Source organism: Acanthopagrus latus, chromosome 5, assembly GCF_904848185.1.
Source record: "Acanthopagrus latus isolate v.2019 chromosome 5, fAcaLat1.1, whole genome shotgun sequence".
Lineage (NCBI taxonomy): Eukaryota > Metazoa > Chordata > Actinopteri > Spariformes > Sparidae > Acanthopagrus > Acanthopagrus latus.
In genome coordinates, this window is record NC_051043.1 from 28,368,668 (window position 1) to 28,389,267 (window position 20,600).

The 20,600-nt window shown below is 39.4% G+C and overlaps 3 protein-coding genes across 7 annotated transcripts; all 3 read left to right on the forward strand.

The window, feature by feature from the left end:
- Nucleotides 1-1,180: 1,180 nt before the first annotated feature.
- Nucleotides 1,181-7,338, forward strand: LOC119020241 (ubiquitin-conjugating enzyme E2 G1-like). Its single transcript, XM_037099490.1, has 6 exons — nt 1,181-1,401; nt 4,452-4,554; nt 4,656-4,753; nt 4,932-5,110; nt 5,232-5,339; nt 5,439-7,338. The coding sequence occupies exons 1-5, from the start codon at nt 1,359-1,361 to the stop codon at nt 5,316-5,318; spliced, it is 510 nt and encodes a 169-aa protein (XP_036955385.1). The 5' UTR covers nt 1,181-1,358; the 3' UTR covers nt 5,319-5,339; nt 5,439-7,338.
- An 86-nt stretch (nt 7,339-7,424) lies between these two features.
- On the forward strand, nt 7,425-10,269 carry LOC119020240 (protein FAM216A-like). 3 transcript variants are annotated; one of them, XM_037099488.1, is made up of 5 exons: nt 7,425-7,647; nt 7,741-7,772; nt 9,444-9,505; nt 9,666-9,792; nt 9,866-10,269. In XM_037099488.1, the coding sequence occupies exons 1-5, from the start codon at nt 7,568-7,570 to the stop codon at nt 10,039-10,041; spliced, it is 477 nt and encodes a 158-aa protein (XP_036955383.1). In that variant the 5' UTR covers nt 7,425-7,567; the 3' UTR covers nt 10,042-10,269. The 3 variants fall into 3 exon arrangements, with proteins under 3 accessions (XP_036955383.1, XP_036955382.1, XP_036955384.1); XM_037099487.1 differs by having other exon boundaries at nt 9,375-9,505; nt 9,866-10,262; XM_037099489.1 differs by having other exon boundaries at nt 9,375-9,505; nt 9,871-10,045.
- Nucleotides 10,270-10,894: 625 nt separating this feature from the next.
- On the forward strand, nt 10,895-19,977 carry rad9b (RAD9 checkpoint clamp component B). 3 transcript variants are annotated; one of them, XM_037099481.1, is made up of 11 exons: nt 10,895-11,154; nt 12,016-12,086; nt 12,876-13,013; nt 13,182-13,296; nt 13,560-13,659; nt 14,352-14,458; nt 14,682-14,803; nt 15,881-15,945; nt 16,188-16,310; nt 18,351-18,573; nt 19,242-19,977. In XM_037099481.1, the coding sequence occupies exons 1-11, from the start codon at nt 11,121-11,123 to the stop codon at nt 19,374-19,376; spliced, it is 1,233 nt and encodes a 410-aa protein (XP_036955376.1). In that variant the 5' UTR covers nt 10,895-11,120; the 3' UTR covers nt 19,377-19,977. The 3 variants fall into 3 exon arrangements, with proteins under 3 accessions (XP_036955376.1, XP_036955378.1, XP_036955377.1); XM_037099483.1 differs by having other exon boundaries at nt 10,896-11,154; nt 14,682-14,743; XM_037099482.1 differs by having other exon boundaries at nt 10,899-11,154; nt 14,682-14,788.
- The last annotated feature ends 623 nt before the right edge of the window (nt 19,978-20,600 follow it).

The following is a 20,600-nucleotide window of genomic DNA, read 5'->3' on the forward strand; positions in this document are numbered from 1 at the left end:
TGCGATCTTATATATATTGTATAAATTATAGGCTTTTAATATGTAAATAAAGCATTATCCTCGTAGTCCCCTAATGCTATAGTTTGCAGTAGTAAGCTGTTACTCAAGTGATATTCAAGTGCATATCAAGTAGATAAATGATGAATTTAGTGTAAAGTCCTCTGTAAAGACACTGCTTCAGAACCTGAGTGGCCGGAGGGTAGAAACACCTCCTGATCATTTCTGATTTGACCTTCAGGCAGAACTAACGCCTCCCTGACTGCAGCAGACAGAAGATTTAAAAAACAAACAAACAAAAAAACCCCATAAAACATCACAAGGTGCATGGATATTATGACATCTGGAGCCAGAAATTAGATGCCAAATGAGTATTTGTTGTACTTATTGACCTGTCCTGGGCTGGTACTTTCCCCGGAAATGTCCTTGTTTTTTGACTTTGCATTAAAAACTTTTACAAATATTTACACAATTGATTAACTTAAGTACACATTGGAGGTTTGCTTGAGTACTTTGATTTTGTATAACTCTCTTCCTCCTCATCTCAAAGAAAATACTGTCATTTTTAAGACAGCTTTAGTTACCAGTCACTTTCAGATTACAGTTTTTCATACCCTTCCTGTCAAGTGAAAACCAGATGTGTTGATGTTGAATGTTGAATAAACTGTTCATAAACACTTGGATTTCCTGGAAAATGCATCATCACAAATCTGAAAACAGACTTTATAAAGATTTGTGGCCACGCATATGATGACCTTATATAACAGGATGCATTGTTGTAGATAGACAGCATATAAGTAATTTAAAATGAGCTCAACTATAACCATCTGCAGTTAGTTTACAGCTTTATCAGTCGGCCTGCACTGCAGGTTATTACAAAAAAAAAAACAAAAAACAAAAAACAGTTACTGTTGTCAAAATGCAAGCAAACAGAATTTCCCCCTTTTTTTAATTAATAGATAATAACATTGGATGTCTTAATGATTATTGAAATATCCCCAGTTTTCATTCCAGAAATCTGGTCTCACTAATTTTCAGGGGACAAAACTTGAGGTTGCTCCAGAACAGGACCAGCAAAGCCCCAGGCTAAAGTCAGAGCTAGCAGACTTTACAACACCCCCAGGATAGTTCAGCCCGGGGCTGGAGAAGGTCCTGAGAACAGCTCTGAGCCCTGTGAGAGAAGCCATACGGTCAGCTGCAGACGCGCATGCGCAGAGCTAAAGCCAGCAGCTGAACCTTGTGTCAAAACACAGAGGGAAACCAGCAGCAGAGCGCAGAATATCACCCTATATCTGCTTCAGCGCCTCTTTTTCGGAAAGTATTTGTCGACACAAAGAGTTTTTCTTTTACGTCCGCGTACCATGACCGAACAATCAGCATTACTTCTTCGAAAACAACTGGCAGGTAATGAGAACACTAAACTGTAAACAAATATAGCCGTTATAAAGGCTACCTTCCTAGCGGCTAATGCTAGCTCTTTATTTTTTAGCTACGCAAAGCTATGTTTACGCCATAGGAGTAAGCTCAGAAAGCGAGGCAAGCAACATACCGGGCTCCTATAGCACTGCGGGTTAGCATGAGGCTAAGCTGCTTTGATTAGACGGACAGAAATACATATGTTGAAGTATACGTGGCTCAGATAACATTATATCGGAGCCAACACTGAATCGCAACGCCAACCTTGCTAGCGCGGCTAGCAAGTTCGACATTAGTTAGCAGACGGAACAAAGGAATAATCAATCCAGGGACTCATCTGCTCTGATTACTTCAGCTTTGCTAATGATAGCTTTATACATTGTAAGCCTTTGGTAGATTAATATGCATCTGTATTAATAGCAACTTGATTAAATTTACAAACTCGCCAGCTAGCGCCATAACATAATATGTAATGTTTTCTGATGTCAAAGCTGGCTCAGACTGTAACGCTGGTTTAGTGGGGATACTCGTCTGTGTGTTCAAGCCAACAGTGACAAATCTCACATTGTTCTGGTGTTGGCTTATCTTGAGAGAGCCATCATATATCATTATTATTGTTAGTGGTGGCAGTGAGTGACGTCTCTGTTCTGATTAATGGCAGACACATGGACCTTGACACAGAGACCCTGATGTAAAGTCTGCCTGCTGCTCGCTGACAGTTCAGTTCTCTGTCAGGATAAATGAAGGGATCATTTTTTAAAAAACTGATAGAAAGTGTAGTATATAAAGAAGTGTGTATATATATTTTTTCTTTCTTCACTGGTTATTAAAACCATGATGGGTGTTGCGAACACCCATAATAGCTGAAATGGTTAAGGGGGTGCTAGGTATTTTTGGAGAAGTTAAAACTCAGAATTTTAATATTTATAATATTAATGATGTAATAATACAGACTCAGAAATTTGTATTTTTTTCATAGCTGAATAAACAAGTCGGTCTCAGAGGAAAATATGGTCCCCAGAGCACTATTTGAAGCTAGAGAGGTGACAGGGTCCGCCACATATAAACAAAGTAAAACAGTATGAATTAATTAAGAGTAAAAATTATCTCCCAAAACTAGTTGATTTGGGGAAGAAAGAGCTTCATTTTTGATTGATTTTTTTATTTATCCCTAAACAAACTAAATGAACAAATTATATTTGTGTGCTTGACTGAATAATCGGAATAAACAAACTGACCTTTAAGGACAACACATGACGGACCCTGCCACATTTCTAGCTCCAAACAGTGTTCTTGGGACTGTATTTTCCTCTGAGAACAGCTTGTTTATTCACATATATTCATATATCTGTGTTTGTATTATTGCCTCATTAATATTGTATTGTAATTCAGTTTTACTTTCTTCTCTAAAACTTCATAGTCCCCCTGTAGGAAGTTTTTGACTCGCTATATTACTATGAATTATGTACAAATATTCTGTTTATAAATACTAGTGCTGGTAGCAGAAATATTACTTGTAGTTTGAATTATTGGGCAAGGAGGATTCCGCTGTAAAGTATACTTCAAGATTAGGTGAAGATATGAGCTATGTCATATTATTATGACAGTGAATGTCTTAGACAGTGTAAAGTTTTATGTCAACGCTGATGTAATTTTAGTATTTTTCCAGCTGTACACTGCTACCTGACCTACATTGATAAAGTTAGACCTACTGTGATAATGTATGATAGCTTGCTGTAACCACTGACATTCCTCCTCATGGTGCTGAATTATAAAAGACAAATAATGACACAGGCCATCATCCCCTCTGTGACTGATTTCAGATATTGTACTGAATGTACAATTTGCTAATCTTGGTTTCTGTGTGCGTGGGGACGTGAATCACTCCCTTCACAGTGGTTGATTCAATTCAGTTCTTCAAGCTGGTGATTCAGTTCGACGGTGATTACTATTTTTGGAAACCATGATTTGATTCAGTGAACATTAGCCAAACGGAATAGCTATTGAATGAAGTCGAGATAATGTTAGAGTGTGACTTATTCCCATACACAGTGATAAACATACAACATTACCTTTTTAAATGCAGACACACAAAGTAGTGTTTCTTTTGCCTCTCTGAATATCATATGATACCATACACTGAATACATCCTGTACCGATAAAACAGGAGATATATTAGAGGAATGATTCAAGGAAATGTGTTCAAGTTGATGCTGGCAATTGTTTGGATATTAAAATTTCTTTGCTCCTCGCCAGAAGGAGTGTACGACTTTTTGCAGCATATAGGTTTCTTGTGTTGTGCTCTTGTGGCCTATTTTAAGAACATATAGGAAAAAGGATGAGTATGTTTTCCAAAGCATAGAAAGCCAAAGTCACGCCCCTTCTGGTTTGCCCCATGGCACCTTTTTCAGAAAATCGTGTATGTAGTGAATAAAGAGGGCCGCATTATGTTCTGATCCCGCTTGAATTGTGCCATTAATCACTTACATGATGTTTGTCAGCTTACAGCATAAATTTTTCAGCTTGAATTCTAGTAAAATTATATGATAAGTCCCATTCAACTCACATACATTTTACTTTCATGCGATTGTTTCTTACATACAGTATTCATTTGAGTTTTTCTTGTATTATGACAACACTGTGTGTTTTCATAACCCTCTCTAGTCCCACTGTCACTGAATATTGCCATTGCCAACTTGTCAAATTGTACCAGTTGTCTTATGAAATTATTTTATATAGACTGATGATTGGCCCTGGATGATTATCGGAGCAGATATTCAGCATTTTTTGATGATCAGATTGCCGATGAAATAAACTAATTTAAAAATGTGCTACTTTGGCTCTCATGCAACATCCTCTCACACAAAGTCCCGCATACAACAATATCTGATTGCCACTACTTTTTCTGTCCTTTTGTGAGGGATATGCCAATCTAACAAAATGTTCCTCTGAACACCTTACTCACACGTGCAGACATGTCACTTTTGTTTCATTTCTAGTTCATTGCACTAAAAAATACTTATTACCTTCTTTTCCAGAGCTCAATAAGAACCCCGTCGAGGGCTTTTCAGCTGGTCTGATAGACGATGATGACATATATAAATGGGAGGTTGTGATCATCGGTCCACAAGATACCCTTTTGTAAGTAAGAAAATATTAGGATAAGAATGTCATTGATTCAGGAAATTTACTCTCTAAAGTCTTTATTTCTTATTCATTCTTGTTTGTTCTTTGTTTTTCAGTGAAGGAGGGTTTTTCAAAGCGTACCTAACCTTTCCTTATGATTATCCACTACGGCCTCCGAAGATGAAGTTCATCACTGAAATCTGGCACCCAAACGGTAAAAACATCAGCAGACGGTTACTTAATTTGATGATTGACTTCTTTACCTTTTTGTGGAGAAATAAATGCAAGTTTGTTTGATGTATTTAAAGCTTTTTGTGATCCAGCAGCAAAGATACTTGTTGTTTAATCACTTCATGTTGGCTGCAGTTAAATTCATGCTCCATCCTCTACAGTTGCGAAGAATGGGGATGTTTGCATCTCGATTCTGCACGAGCCCGGAGAAGATAAGTTTGGTTATGAAAAGCCAGAGGAGCGCTGGCTTCCCATCCACACGGTAGAGACAATCATGATTAGTGTTATCTCCATGCTGGCAGATCCCAACAGCGACTCACCGGCTAACGTGGATGCTGCGGTGAGTTATGCTGATTCTCTCATCCCCCTGACACTGTAAATCTCTTTTCATTCCTGTTATCTTCGCAGTTTGAGTAAATTGAGGTTTGCGTCATTGAGAGAATCTGATGTTGCTCCCACAGAAAGAGTGGAGGGAGGACCCTAACGGTGAATTCAAGAGGAAGGTGGCTCGCTGTGTAAGAAAAAGTCAAGAGATGGCATTTGATTAGGAGTCAATTATAAATTCCAGGGTAAGTACGTTGAATTCTGTCTTCTCAGTAACAGCCACATGTGAAGTGTTGCAGCTTGAGTTAATACTAATCAGGATGCTCTTTTTTTCCCCTTTTCAGTTAAAGGAAATGCCTTCAGAGGGAAAATTTCAGCAAAAGGCTTTTGCACCCCTTGTTTTGCCAGTCAAAGGAATTGGTTGGCTTCAACCACGTTTCTGTGAGCGGTCGTCATTTTCCGCAAGATGAGCCAATTTGAGAACCCTACCAGCGAAATTAACCTGTTTCCTACCTGGAATTGTATATTTAATGTTATTTATTTTGAAAAATTAATGATGTAAGATATGTCACTACTGTAAATTAACTTGCTTTTTTATCTGCTGCTGAACAGTTTCTACTTTATACCAGGTTTCTTATGCAATTTAGTGGTCAAGATTGTGTAAAACAAAAACAAAAAAATCCGTTACCATTAGGTCATCACTTGTCCTCCCTTCCTGCTGAATAATTACCACCAGATTAATTAATGTCGGCCCAACGAATCTCCGTCAATAGATGTGATTAATTTCAACACTGTCATTGAATCACTGTTGCCTTTTGTTGGCTTCACCTCCTCACAGTGTGCTTGTTGTCCAGAGGGTCAGGTTGAGAAATTTAAGAAAAGGTTTAGAAAGAGTTTCGTTCAGTCGGTTTGTTTGTTTTTTTTCTGAGAAACAGCCTCCTGTTAGCATTTTCTTTCTTTTGAGGTGTAAAACTATGACTCTCAAACCTGCATGATCCCCTCAAACAGCTCTGTTATGTATTGTTGCTAGCTGTAGATGTAAATGGAATGGCTTTACTCAGTGATTTGAGAGTCACCGTTTTAAAACAGCACAGCTAATGGTAAGAGGAGGTTTGTGCCAACTTCACGAGGGTTAGAATAAACCTCCAATATACGCTTAAACATGTCCCTCGTTATCGATGAAGATTAATTATCACTGAGTTCTTTCACACAGTTACTATAAGTCATTGACAACCAAATACAGTCTGTGAAAATAGCCTAAGCTGTGATTATTCCGCATGTGTGCTGGTTTACTGGCACCCGAGCTTACCTCAGTTAGAAAAGGATAACAAATTTGATGAGGATTATGGTTGTTTGAGGTCTTAATCTCTGAACGTGGGTAATTCTAGGGGCTCCATAGTAGATTTAGGCTCGTCGTTCTCTGTTTGTTGTGGCACATTTGGCTTTTGATCGGCGTGCGGGGTAAATGGTGATGTGTAAGTCACAATCACTCGTGGGGGTTTACACTCTGAGGATTGCCGAGTAATGCTATTTAATCCTATAAACATCTTGCGTTGCGATTGGTGCATACTTAGATAATGATTATCACCTTTTACTTAATCACTGAATCTGGGTTGTAATTCTTGATAGAGACTTGAAGTTAACTCACCACTTAGTAAATACGTGTTCTGAAGAGGAATGAACACAATTCTGCATCTAGGTTTTATTTTGAAAGGGTCTACACAACCGTGTTCGGGTGGAGTCTGGAAACCATTGGCTTTTGCTCACTTTCATTGATGGTGTTGCTGACGATGAAGCCATGATGACATCTAATTTTGAATTATGTTCTACATCTGAGACTGACATTGAAAAACTAGCAAACCATCTTTTTTGGCGCATGCAATCAGGTTCGAAGGAGTTATGAAGGGTATGTTTAAACATAATACCATTGTTAGTACATTCTGGGTGAATGTGATGTGTACAGTTAGTAGACTTCTGTAGACTTGATGATCACATAACTGCTGTTGACATTACCTTTTTAAGTCAGAATTTTCTAACCTACCATGACCTCCTCTGACCGGTGTTCACTGTATTTGCACAGATTCGGTGCGTTTGAAATGTCATTAAGCAATACGCCCTGAAAATGGTGTGTCCAGGTAATCCACCCTAACGCCATTATTATTTGTTTCAGGTTTTTTTTTTTCCTCCATTTTGTGTCAATGCAATGTATATCGGACATGATGCTCAATAAAGTGTGTAAACAGAGTGGCTTGTAATTTTGTTTGTGTTTTACATTTTAGATGAGAACACGTTCTGGGTTCAAGTATATTAGACCTCTGCTCTGTAATTGGAACCCAGGGAATGGGATCAGATTTCGGAGCTGGCTTCATTTCACACTAATAGCCTCCGCAAGCTGCAACACATGCAGAGCTGATAAAGATGCAAGCAAACCTCTCTGACATACCAACAGGAGATATCTGGATTGTAAGTAACGATGAGGAAGAGGGTAACGTTTGTGGAGCAGCTGAAAAAAGACAGTCGATTAAAAAATGGAAGTGGTCACATCTTAATGAGGTAAGACCTCAGTGTGAGTTTTATTAACAACTTTAATAGAATAATATAGATTATTGATTTATTCTCTTCAAAACCAACATTCTTGATTTTTAGGTCTGCAGAGTCTAACAAGAGATGCACAGATGGTGAGTGAAATATGAATTTAAATGAATGGGTAAATGTGTTGTTTTCATGACTTAATATTTGAATGCAGACTGATGTTTACTTTCTAGTTGACTAAACTAAACCATCGCTTTGAGTAACTGCTAATTTAATTTCTAGTGATGAAAGAAATATTCATATCTTTTACTTCAATGAATTTTAAATTTTACTTGAGTAAAAATGCATTCCACAAATTATTAAGTTTTGGAAGTAAAAGCAGTTGTTTTGAGGAATGGCCCCTTTAAGACATTCATATAATATGGTATTATAATTACAGACATATAAGCAAATAAGCAGCTTTACTGTCGTATTTTGAAAGCCTATTGGTTTTGTATGTGAAACAGTCTGAGAGGTCACTATGTCTGTTCAATACATGTTGTTTAAAAAGTTCAAAAATGTCCCTCTGACATGAAGCTGTGGAGAAGTAAATGTAAGTTGCTAAGGAGTCATTTTCATGATATATCTGTTTTTTTAAATATTTTTTTTGAGGATGGGAGAAATAACAGTAGACAAGGAAAAATGGAAGAAACAAGCACATCCAGATGGTTTCAACAACAATAACCACATTTATGAGTACATTTAATACAAAGAAGTGCTTCACAATTCATATAGCACATTAGTCTTCACCCTGAAAGAATTTCAGTGCAGGGTCCCAGATCTTAGCAAACATAGCTCCTCTGTCTTTGTCATAAAATCTCTGTCTTATCACAGCAACATATTATACATGGAACCAGTTTCTATTTCCCACACATGCAGGATTAACTTTTTTGCAATCAACATTCCAAAGAAAACTTATTTGCATGAGAAATGGAACTAGTAGCTCCAAAAATAGCTTGGAGTGGGTCGTGTTCCCAGCGCTTCCCAAAAGCCTCTGGAAAATGATTAAATATATTTTGTTCCCTTTGTGTACAGCTTCCTGCATGACCAAACAAAATGTGCAAAATCACAGGTTACAGACTTACATCGGGTGCAAATGTGTGAGACATTACAGAAAAAGCTGTGTAACTTCTCTCTGAAATAATATACAGTCTGTGTAGAGTTTCAAACTATGATTGTGTCTCGTTTTTACTGAGCGATCATGTTCACTCTGCAGACCCTCAGCTCCTCTGCCCACGCCTGTTGTGATCAACAAAGTTGTGTTTCGTAGGATGTGATAACAACAGGAAACCAGCCCCACACATAGAGGGATCAGATGTATTTTCACCTCCAGGGACTCTTATGCTTGAGGATTTTAAAGTTTATGAAGCTCAGGCCGATGTGCAATCAATAAACTTCACCAATATATTAAATAGAAGGAATCTAGGTTTGCAGTAATGAGGTCAGTCATGTGTGCTATAATACACCAGAATTCAACTCCAGTAGAGTGTTTTATGTTTAAAATGAGCTGCTTAAAGCAACAGAAGACCCTAAAATACATGTTTTATTCTTTATCTTTATCTTTCTTTATTGTTTGTTCTGGTGATATATTAGAGAGAACTCCCACCTTTCTATGGCTGATTTCTCTGCAACTCACACAGAAATAATACACACAGATATCACAGTAGTCCAAAATAAGGCATATTTTGGTTATATCATGCATCTGGCAGGTTTAGAGAGTCTACCCAGTCAGCAGGTGAGGAATATATACAGAGGAACGAACATGAATGTGTCTGCAGGCGACCAGCACATGAAGACGATACACATCCCCAAATCTATGATGTCTGCACCATTCTTACAGGTGACCGCATAACACTAGATCACACATTCAACATGGTTTTCTTTGTGGTATTTTTATTCTTAAGGGCTTGCAGATGGTTTGACTGACAAAATTATTACATTCCTCAATTCAAACAGTCATTCTGCCCTCTAAAATCACATCCGTCTTGTTTCTGTCTCAGCATCCAGCGCTCACAGCCGGACAGAGACGCTACCTGTGCAGCATAGCAAACGTTTACAGCACAGAGCGCATGAGGCAGCAGATGAAGCAGCACTATCTCAACGTGCTGCACACATGCGTTCAATCAGGTGTGTATCTGAATGTCTCAGTAGTGACCTTCCAGCACTATCATCCATCTCATGTTGTGCTTTTATCTCCTAGATCAGAATCCCACCTGCAGAAGGAGGTATGGAGATAATCGGCATAGAGAAAACAGTACATTCACAAAGGATGCAGACAAGGATGTGACAAGGGCGAAGCCTCAAGGACAGAGGAGGGGCAACAGCAGCAATACAGCAAATTCTGATGTTATATTACCAAAAATAATCAACAGATGACAGATGATGGCAGATGCTCTCACTATTTCTAAGGCTTTCATGATATAATAATAAATATTTATGTTGATCTTTGAATCAGCATCTGTTTTACTATACCACTTTTACACAGACATGTATATTTCAGATATTATTATATATTTATAGATGTCCTGTTCTTGTATTCTTAATCAGGCTATTCGCCAGAATATAATAATAAATATTATATTGAACCCTGATCTCTTTCTTGACACCCCTTCCAGTTTGCTTCAACTGTATGGCAGTGAATAAAGAGATACACATTATTTTCTGATTCCATATGAATTGTGATATGAATCACACATGTGATGTTTGTCATTTTAAAAGACAATTTTCCAAATCAGTAAAGTCACAGTTTGTCATCAAACTGATGAAATATCAGACTATGAAAATATGTTTTTATAAAGACTACACCACCAACAGTCGCGTTAGTGACGTCATCTAGAGTAACTTTAATCAAAACATGTAATTTAAACATTGTAGAGCTGCCCCTGTATGTTATCTGCTCACAGAAACGGACCAACTCTCCTTTCACATACCTGCAGTTGTTAATATCGCGAGTTTTATTGTGTTTTTCACCTTTGTTGATACTTTCTCCATCAAGGTGGCGGCCATGTTGGATTTCGTGACGTGTATTGCGTGAGACGATGTAGTTCATGAGCGGTTTAATCTAAAAAACAGATAATATTTGACTTACTGGAAAATTATCTTTTAAGTTGACAGACATCATATGTGTGATACATGGCACAATTCAAATGGAATTAAAAAAAATATTTGTTAGTCTTTATTCACGGCGCAAACCTGAAGGGGCGTGGCTTCCGCTACCTTTACAGATATGCAGTTTAATGTCGCTGTTAAATAAACCAACAAATATAGACTTCATGGTAACTTTATGTATCTGGAGGCCATTTCCATCGAGTAATTAAAATATTAAATCGTACATATTGCTGCTTCACGCCCTTTTACCAGTTACTGTATTCATAGAAGTAGCTAAGCCAATTAGCATATCACACTGGAGAGTTAGCATCGCCGTCTGTGGGTTGAACCTTCTGTCAACAACAAATATGAACTGTCTTCTTGAAGGAAACTGTGTGAAAGGTAACCATTAACTTAACTTAGTTATCGTTAAGTACGACCGAGTTGAATTTGCTGTATCATTCAGTTACTTAACAACTCAAACTTACGATATTGCAGCTGCTTGTCTGGATAATTTATGCTAAAATATAATGCTAACGTTAGCTTACAACTAAGTTGCTAACATTAGGTTCACAGATATATACACAGCTAAGTTTTAATTTTAGGAGCAGTTGACTCGAATGAAAACGGGATATCGTTAGTTTTGCAGTGACTATATAAATTAAATATCTAATGATAATCTATGAATAAGAAAGTTGGGAAATTCTGTTCTCACCTATTCTGACAACAGTAACTGTGTATTATAATAAACTGTGGTGCAGGCCGACTGATAAACTTGGTTACTAACTGTAGATGTTCAAAGTTAAGCACATTTTAACTACTTTATACTGTTGTCCAGTTTAATCAACAACAGTGCATCATGTAATACAAGATAATCCAAGAGGGTTTATAAAGAGTTTATTTAGTTTAAGAAGCTCTCAACACCTAAAGGAACATTTCAGTTTGTTGCTACCATTCAACATCGACACATCTGGTTTTCTGAAAAGTAACTGGTGACTAAAGCTGTCAGATGAATGTATTCTAGGAAAATGTACATTATTTTCCCAGAGATGTAGAAGTAGAAAGTTACACAAAATGAAAATAAATGAATTGAAATGAAAGTGTCTCTAATGTGTACTTAAGTAAATTAACTGTGTGAATGTATGTCAGTGCCTGTAATAACCAGGAATATTTTGGGGGACAGGTCACCCTACTTTAGCTGTTGTAGAAACATGTAGCTGCGTTGCTAATCTTGAACTGTGGTGCCTCCCTGTTGTGTTGAAGCATTTGGAAAGGCTATTCACGCCCTGTCACGGATTGGAGATGAGCTGTGGTTGGATCCCATGGTCAAAGGGGTGAGCAGCACCAAGTACATCACTGTAGTTGAAGCATCACATATAATCGGCCCCAACAAGGGGAATAACCACAAATAATGACTCTTGTTATTAACACAACTTGCCCTTGAATACTTGCCCCCTCCTTTCTATTGTTCATACTATGATCTTCCCCCGTCTGTCTTATTGCAATACAGCTTGGTCACATGTGGGTGTGACTACACTTAAACATGTGTCCGTACTCTGTAAACAAATCCTAAATGTATTACATTATAAAACAAGGGATGATCACTTCTGTAACATTCTAAAAAATATGATTTTCTTAATTATGGTAACCAATATATAAATGAAAAGATGAATAATATGTTGTGGCTAATATCAGCATAAAGGTGTCATCACTAATGATTGCTTAGCATACACTGTCTATCATTCTGATTCTGCTTTTTATACCGATGGACCTTTATGTATTGCTTCGTATTATGTAGCTTAATGTCCACATTAATCCACTTTTTATGTATAGTGCTGTTTAATGTAGTGAAGTTGCTGTGATGTGTTTGTTTGTTTACCTGTCCAGGGACAACAGATGCAGATTACTAGCTAGCTGCAATTACTTTTAATTGTGTGGTCCCTGTAAAAATGTACAATGAAATAAAAACATGGACGTAAATATTTTATTTTGTATTTTAGATGAGGCCTCTGGATGGGTCCAGGCATTGGGGGCTCTGTTACTTACCTTCTCCTTCTAGGCAATAACAGCGAGGAGTGTCATCTTGACTGAAACTTTCTCACTCTCCTTCTTCTGATTTACAGCTGGCACTGAGAGCAGTGAATTCTGCTCATTCTGCATACGCCTGCTTCCTCTTCTCGCCGCTGTTCTTCCAGCAGTACAGCCTGGGATCAGCGTCTGAGCAGGGCAGTGGAACAGTCAAATGCAAACTTGTCATGAAGGTACGTCAGTCATGTTGGTCACTCATCTGTGCAGAGCTCAAGGTGACATCGCAGGACTATTTTTTAGGGTTCTAGGAGACAGTAGTGGGATAATAAAAAGTAGAGTTGACATGATAATGATATCAACAGTGATGACAGTAATGTCTAAAACATTTCTTTGTTCTTAAGTCTGTTCTGCCCCTTTTCCGGTGTTTGACTTCCATTGAGCGTAATGTGGAACGTTGTCAGATAACAGTCGGCACACCCAGTGACCGAGTGATGATCCAGTTCTTCTGCAGGCACGGTAGGAAACATTTTTGTAAATGCATTTTTGCATCCTCAGCACGCTGCATGTAAAGGACAGATTCAGGATCTTTAGAGACCTATCCTGTTTGATTTTAAATAAATTGTTTTGTGATACTTTTTTCAATGGACCTCTAAAAACTCTGAACCTGTTTTCTAAGCTTGGCCAGTTTTTTATCTCCACTTTCAAAATGACCACCTGCATTGCATATTGTCAACACTTGGTGGCAGTGTGCTCCTAATATCCCTCTGCTTCTGTGATAGGCATCACTAAAACGCACAACCTACGTTTCCAGGAAAGTGAGGCTCTGCAGGCAGTGTTTGCCTCACACCTCTGTCCCAATGTGCTGAAGGCTCCTGCCAGGTTAGCAGCGTAATGTCCTGTTATCACATTAAAGCCTCAGCGTTCCATCACAACCAAAAGGCCCAGCAGCAAATTTGTATAATTAGTAGGATTAACTGTGAAATAGATCTAATTAGAATTTGAAAAAAAGGAAAGATTAAATTAATTGTCCGTTTTTTGATAATAGTTTGATTGTTGTGAGTTTTTTTTTTAATTAAATAATGTCCAGCCTCTTAAAAGTGAATCTTTTCTGCCGTCTTTACCTCTGTATCAAAATAAAATAAACATCTTTGAGTTGTGGACAGCACAAGACATTTGAGAGTGTCATGCTGGGCTTTGGGAAACACTGATTGACATATTTCACAATTTCCTGCCAATTTATAGACAAAACAAGTAATTGAACAGTAAGAGATTAATCAACAAGGATAATAATCATTAGTTTCATCCTGACTGTGAAATGAATTATGTACATTGCACCTTCCTGCAGTCTAATGTATTAAATGAGTGTTTACACTACTTTGTTCTACCAGCTGTCTCTGGGTAGCAGACAGATGAATACCCCAAAACACACTCACAGCTGCAGTTCAGTGCAATTCAGTTTAATTGGAGGATATAAAGATTAATACCATCATCGGTCATGAGCACAACACTGACATAAAGCTTTCTGCTCAATGCTTACGTCGAGTCTGTGTGGGTTTGCTCTTCCTCTGAAGGCTTCTTGGTGATATGGTGATACATTTCCCAGTGTGCCAGGAGGAAATCACTCTCTCCGTGACTCCTGAGAGAGTCAGTCTGAGAAATTACTATGAGGAGGGAAACGGTGAGCTAATATTACACACTGGTGTTACACACTTTGGCCCCAGCCCAGGAAAATACTGTGACTGACTGAAATCATTAGATGTTTAAAAATTGCTTTAAAAATTGACATTTGATGACCTAGCCTGATGATGCAAACACCACACATTTAATTATTCAAACACTTTCAAACAAATGCCGTGCATGTTGTGCAGAAGCTGTTTGACTTGGATGTGCTTCTGTCTCAGATCGCAAGAAGACGATGTGCACTGAGATGTCCTTACACCCAGATGAGTTTAACTACTTTCAGGTTGGAGTGGACTCGGACATAACCTTCTGTCTCAAGGAGCTGAGGGTGACATTTATTTTCGGACGCTTCTTAGTATTTATGTGTGTCTATCTGTGTGTGTGTGTGACTGGCACACAGGGAGCATTTCATGTCTAAGAGGTCATATTTCTAGTCATGTACTCTGGATATCGGAGTGTCCTAAATCCTCAGCAGCCGTCTCTGTATCGTTTCCATGTGAACTTTCCCCTCAGTGCTGTGACTCCTTCCTTATAGCGAGGATCGTGTGACCCAAGTGACGCATATTGTACAGCCACATGGAAAAAGTGATTGAAGTTACGAGTTGCAGAAAGTATAGGCTACACATGGCACGGTCCATTTTGTAAAGTTAACTTTGAAGTAAAAATGTTTTCAGTCGATTAACTCTTAAAACGATTTGATATATTTTGAGTAACAGGAAAACATGAAGTCTTTGAAGACTATAGCCGGCTCAGTAATCCAAAGTGTTGAAATGAACACACCCACATTTAAATTGCTTTCATCTGTCTTATTAAAAAAAATCAAATGAAGGGACTTGGTTGGCCATTTGAGACTCTGGATAAACAGTCCTTGCGTTAGTCTCGTTAATGAGACTTGACCTGCGTTAACGCCCATGACTTTTGTCTCTAATGTCTTGGAATGTGTCTTGGACACCCCGCTGTGAGGCACTCATTAGCCAGCCTAGTCTTCTTGCTCCCATCTGTTTTTGGGAAATCGGGTTTGGGTGGATTAGAAGCCGGGGTTTTACGTTTAAATCGGCCTCAATTTACTCGAGCTTTGATGTTTTTCTTCAGCCTGACGGGAGCCATTGTTGTAAACATGTACAACACATACCATGACAATACTCTTATAATAATAATGATAATTGTTATTATCATTATTATTGTTTATATTATAGTTTGCACTGTGTATATACATTGTATATATCTTGCTTTCTATTTATGTCATGTACAGTGCGTTTTTCTTTTCTTTCCTTTTTTTGTGGACGCACTGCTGCTGTGACAAAATAATTTCCCAGTCTGGGATCCATAAAGTAATTCTATTCTATTCTATTCTGTTCTTAAGATACCACAGTCATGACTCGGTTTCACACAGTTAACTGCTGCTGTTGTGTTTTTCCAGGGCTTGCTGTCCTTTGCAGAGTCACATTGCCTTCCAGTGTCGGTTCACTTCGCTGCTGCAGGAAAGTAAGTCTCAGCGTGATCAGCTTCAGTAGAAATTCATATCTCGAGTTACAAGGACCAACGTCAGTCGCTGTACCACAGGCACTCCAAACCACAAAATTGAACTATTTTGTCTGTGTGTCTGATGATATAACCAGCCCCTTTTACCCAATCACCATTCATGGTGAGTTTTCCTACTTGATTGTAAGACAGAGGAGGTATTGTAAATATATTTCTGTCAGGTGTTTATAAATGTGCTTTTGCAGGCCGGTGTGCTTCTCTGTGGAGGACATGGTCCTGGAGGCCTCTGTGGTGTTGGCCACTCTGATGGACTCTGAAAGCAGGAGCCCCTCTCAGCACACACAGACCCCGGCCCCTACTACCCCCAGGTAACTAACACCGGTCCTGTCTCCTGACACATCTGCAGTAACTGAGATCTGTTCTACCCTCAGCACAGTCACACAGATAAGAGAGTAGGATTTGTTCTCCTGTTAGTCTGACCCGGCAGCGTCCTTGTCACAGCTGAAGGCCCAGTTCCTCAGATCTGCTGTGACGGTGTATTGGAGAGTATAATTGAATCTTCCCACAGGGTTCCACCTGAGCTTCTCTCCTGGCACTCAGTCAAGGCGGTTTGCCCTCATTGGCTGTGTTTAGCTTCCTAAGAGGGCGTAGTGTTACAGCCGCCAGCCTTGTGTCTGTAAGAGAGATAAATAGGGCAAGCCCAGGACATGTGGGGTTAGGCGAGAAGCCTGTCAGTGTGACTGTCTGTAATCCCCTCATCTCCGCTACGTATGTCAGACTGCCAGTGTCACTGTCCTCTCAGTCTCTGTGTCTGTGGGGCTCTGGGTGGATCTGGTCACACCGGTCCCAGCCGTTCCACTGGACACCATTTTGTAGCTTGGTTTACTTGTGTGCACTGCTGGGACTCTGCAGAGACACAGCTGACCTGACACACTGAGCAAACAATTCAGCACTTTGACTCTGTTGAAAAGACTTCCACTAGAGAGCCGCCTTTAGAAGGTTTTTTCAATGTTCACCAGGGTTCAAAATTTTACGTTTTACAATATAATTTTTAGACATCTGTTCTACTACAGTTACAGACGTCTAAAGAGCATCTTGTGGTGATAGTGTGGATTGGACACTGGTCTCAACCTCAGTAAGCCTGCATGAGGTAGGTAGGTAGGTAGGTACATGAGACCATGTTTGGTCATCTAACCCCAGAACGTAGCATCCAGTAAAGCTGATGAATGGTGAAGCACCGGCCTCATCCAGGCTACTGAGGTTGAGGTCCGCAGTTAAAATCCTCCCTGTAGTTTTTGCAGCATGGAGTAAAATGTTGCCGTCATAAAAACCTTAATTAAGTATCTTAACAGAAGATCTTTAAACGTGTTTAGCTGAAGTGATAAGAAAGCTTCAAGTCCATTGTAAAAAGTTGGATTTTTAACCTAGTAAGTCATTAGAATTGTGAATGTTGGAAAAAAAAAAGAAGTCAAAAAAAGTTTTCTGAACGTTGTGAAAGATGTTGAATTGACATGTATTTTTTTGCTCAGTGGGGATGAGCACCAATCCGTCCCCACTGCCCAGGAATTCAACACAACCTGCTCTCATTAACTCGTATTTACTGCTGTGACATGAATCATTCAGGCTGTTTCCGAACATATGCAGCGCACACTTTTGGGTATTCGTGGCATGCTCGTCAGAAAACTTGCTCGCCTGCTGCCTCAGGGGCCTTTTTGAAGTAGAGCTAAAGAGCCTGAGGTCGTCTGCAGAGTTTTTAAAACCAGTGTGCTCTCTTTACCTCTTCCTGCACTGTTTGTCTTTGCGTCTCTGGTCTGGATGTTTCTCTGAGGTTGATGACATGTAGTGTGGTTACATGCGAAGGTTTGTTTTACTGTTTGCTCACATCGTGCTTAAGGCCACTTTCAGAATCAGCTGACGCGGAGCTACACACCCTGTCCTTAGTATTTCCAAAGAGTCTAAACATATTGCACAACGCCTGTACTCTCAAGTTGATATTAATGTCAAGTTTATTATCCTCATTATTCATTTTGGCAGTTTTAGTACCATAATATTTTGGTCATTCGACACATCATAGACAAACCACAAGTGAACTAAGTATTTATTAATATGAATATCATTGCAAATGCACAACACGTTTCCTGTCAAAGTAATCCTATTTTTTTCTTATCTCATTTTGTCGTTAACACCATCTTCTCTCCTCAGACTCGATGATAGCACTGAGCACTTTGTGATAATCCAGCAGGAGTCAGATTTCTCTGAGACATCCTGTAACTTCTCTGTTTTGTCTGCTTGGAAACAGGATTGTTAGTTTGCTGTCACAGAACAGGTCCCTGTACACCACAATTATACTGCACACAGTCAGGAGCTGATCATTCATCATGTGTTGTTGGTTGTTTGTGTGGTTGCAGACGTGCAGATGCTGCAGTCGTACCTCTGGGTTCATGTGAGGCAGACAGCAGGGAGCCTCAGGGTGTTGGTACGATGATGGAACTGATACCATCCAGCCAGGGCAGCCCCACCATCAACCCGCCCACTCAGATGCTGCCCGTGTCTCACATCGACGACCCTAACGGACCCCGTAGCCTTGATGAGGCCTGTGTCAGTGTCGCCTCGACTCCTGCTTCCTCCACGGTAACAAGAGCTCCCTGTCGGTTTTAAATTTTTAAAACCCCCCCTCGTGGCCTCTGCTTGGTTCCTGAGGCTTTCAGGCTTTATTGCGTCGACAGGTCGGCTGACATTGTGAAAGTGCTTGAAATGTTTTACCTGATCTCTGCTGAATGTTCGAGTCAGCAGAGTGAAAAAGTGAGATATGACTGAGGAAGCAAAACAAGGTGGCACAGCATCTATGTTAGCATCAGGGGTAAACCGATTTCAGCATTGTACGATTATCAGTGTGGGCAAAAAGATAAAATAAAGTAATTTATACTCAAGTAAATTGTCTTAGAATTGTACTTAAGAACAGAACATAGGTTTATTTCATCAGTGGTCATGTGAATTTTGACACAAAGAGTTAATTTCTGTCCCAAATATCGGTTTTCAGTCTCCTTGATTTCTAAAAGTCTGTATCTGTATCATCCCTGAAAAAGCTGTATGAGTCGACCCCTAACAAGTACGAAGAATCACACTATTTTATTGGAATTAGTCTTGTTTCCTGTCGTTGGTCTTGGGATGTTGGGAGTTTTCATCCCCTCGAAACGTATCTCATCATTTCAGACAAGTTTTTAAGAGACCTGACGCAACACTTAAAATGTTCTTTCAACTGTCAGCACTAACAACATGCCTTATCTCTGTCCTCCTAGATCTGCTCACTCCTGTTCAGGGCCGTGTCCTCGGAGCAGGATGGTGTTTGTGTTGCCCAGCTGCCTGTTCTGGCATGTTACAGTGACGCAGAGGAGGATATGGAGGAAGACTATCCAAGAAGCCCTTTACTCTGAGGACAGAGCCGTTACAGACTTCTTGTTTCTCGCCTGTGGTCCGGATGATAAGATCTTATTTATTTAACTTAGTATTTTAAAGCATGTTGGTTGCTTTTTATAATTGTTTTTGAAATAAGTTTCCACAATGTTCATGTGGAAATTCCAGTGAATTCATTTATAATGTGTGAAGGTTGCGAAGTGAGGTTAAGGACAAAAGACTGTTTGGTCTGAGAAAACACGATGTCAGCTTGAAGATGCCACACCTGTCTGTCGATGGTAACTCTACATTATGTCTGATGTCTGAGGAATGTGGGAGGACACACACACACACACACACACACACACACTAAAAAAAAAGTACAAGGCGTTCTCTGCATCATCTGTTCTGTTTTTTTGGCTTGCACAACACGCTGGGTGCTAAATGTGAAAATGCCTTGATGGTAAAATAGAGGGCTGGAGGCATTCAACCTGCACCAGCGAGGAAAACGCCTCTGCAATATTATTGTTCAACCCTCCAGTGTGTCAGATAGTGTTCAGATCTAAAACCAACTGCAGGTTCGTGTTCGTATCACAGTCATCGAATACACCAGGATAATAAATACTATAGTCTTTATTTAAATATTGTACAGATTTGAAAATGTTTCTTTTTACAGAGCTTAGATCTGCATTGAACTGTACACCCGACATTATTTTTCTCTCTCTCTCATATATATATATATATATATATTTTAGACACATGCTGTGGTTGTAACAAAGTGTTGGGAAGAGGAAGATGAGAGACGGCAGGTCTGAGTCAGGAAGCAGGAACCACAAAGCTAACAGTGGCAGAACCATCGCACTGCTAAAATTGCTTTGTAATATTGTTAAGGCTGCTTAGATTGTACTTTAAACTCGCATTTTGACCAATCACTGCTCCCCTTCTATGCCCTGTTGCAAAATGACACCGCAGTCTTCCAGTGTGCACTGGTCAGATAAAGGAGGGAAACAGTCTGTTGGATAGTGCAGATTGTAAACAGTGATGTGAAGATCCACAGGGAGGATTTTCGAAGCGTGTGATGGCTTTATCACTATTCCTAAGGTCCTGACTGAGTGCAGAGGAGCAGATTTCAGGAGAAAAAAAGGTTCAACACACTGTAGGTGGAAAGACCTAGTGTTAAGACAGCAGGGCATGATGGAAAAGCGGTTTTGACTCTTATGGCTACTCAATAGTTTCAGGCTGTGTGCTCAGTACCTGGCTGGCAC

Bases quoted from the DNA above. Each gene is read 5' to 3' on its own strand.
- LOC119020240 (XM_037099487.1), top strand. From the start codon at position 7,568: ATGAGGAAGAGGGTAACGTTTGTGGAGCAGCTGAAAAAAGACAGTCGA. The intron at 7,648-7,740 runs GTAAGACCTCAG...CTTGATTTTTAG, and splicing joins AGTGGTCACATCTTAATGAG to GTCTGCAGAGTCTAACAAGA. The intron at 9,506-9,665 runs GTGACCGCATAA...TTTCTGTCTCAG, and splicing joins TGTCTGCACCATTCTTACAG to CATCCAGCGCTCACAGCCGG.
- rad9b (XM_037099481.1), top strand. From the start codon at position 11,121: ATGAACTGTCTTCTTGAAGGAAACTGTGTGAAAG. The intron at 12,087-12,875 runs GTGAGCAGCACC...TCTGATTTACAG, and splicing joins TGGATCCCATGGTCAAAGGG to CTGGCACTGAGAGCAGTGAA. The intron at 15,946-16,187 runs GTAAGTCTCAGC...GTGCTTTTGCAG, and splicing joins CACTTCGCTGCTGCAGGAAA to GCCGGTGTGCTTCTCTGTGG.
- LOC119020241 (XM_037099490.1), top strand. From the start codon at position 1,359: ATGACCGAACAATCAGCATTACTTCTTCGAAAACAACTGGCAG. The intron at 1,402-4,451 runs GTAATGAGAACA...CTTCTTTTCCAG, and splicing joins TCTTCGAAAACAACTGGCAG to AGCTCAATAAGAACCCCGTC. The intron at 4,555-4,655 runs GTAAGTAAGAAA...TTTGTTTTTCAG, and splicing joins GGTCCACAAGATACCCTTTT to TGAAGGAGGGTTTTTCAAAG.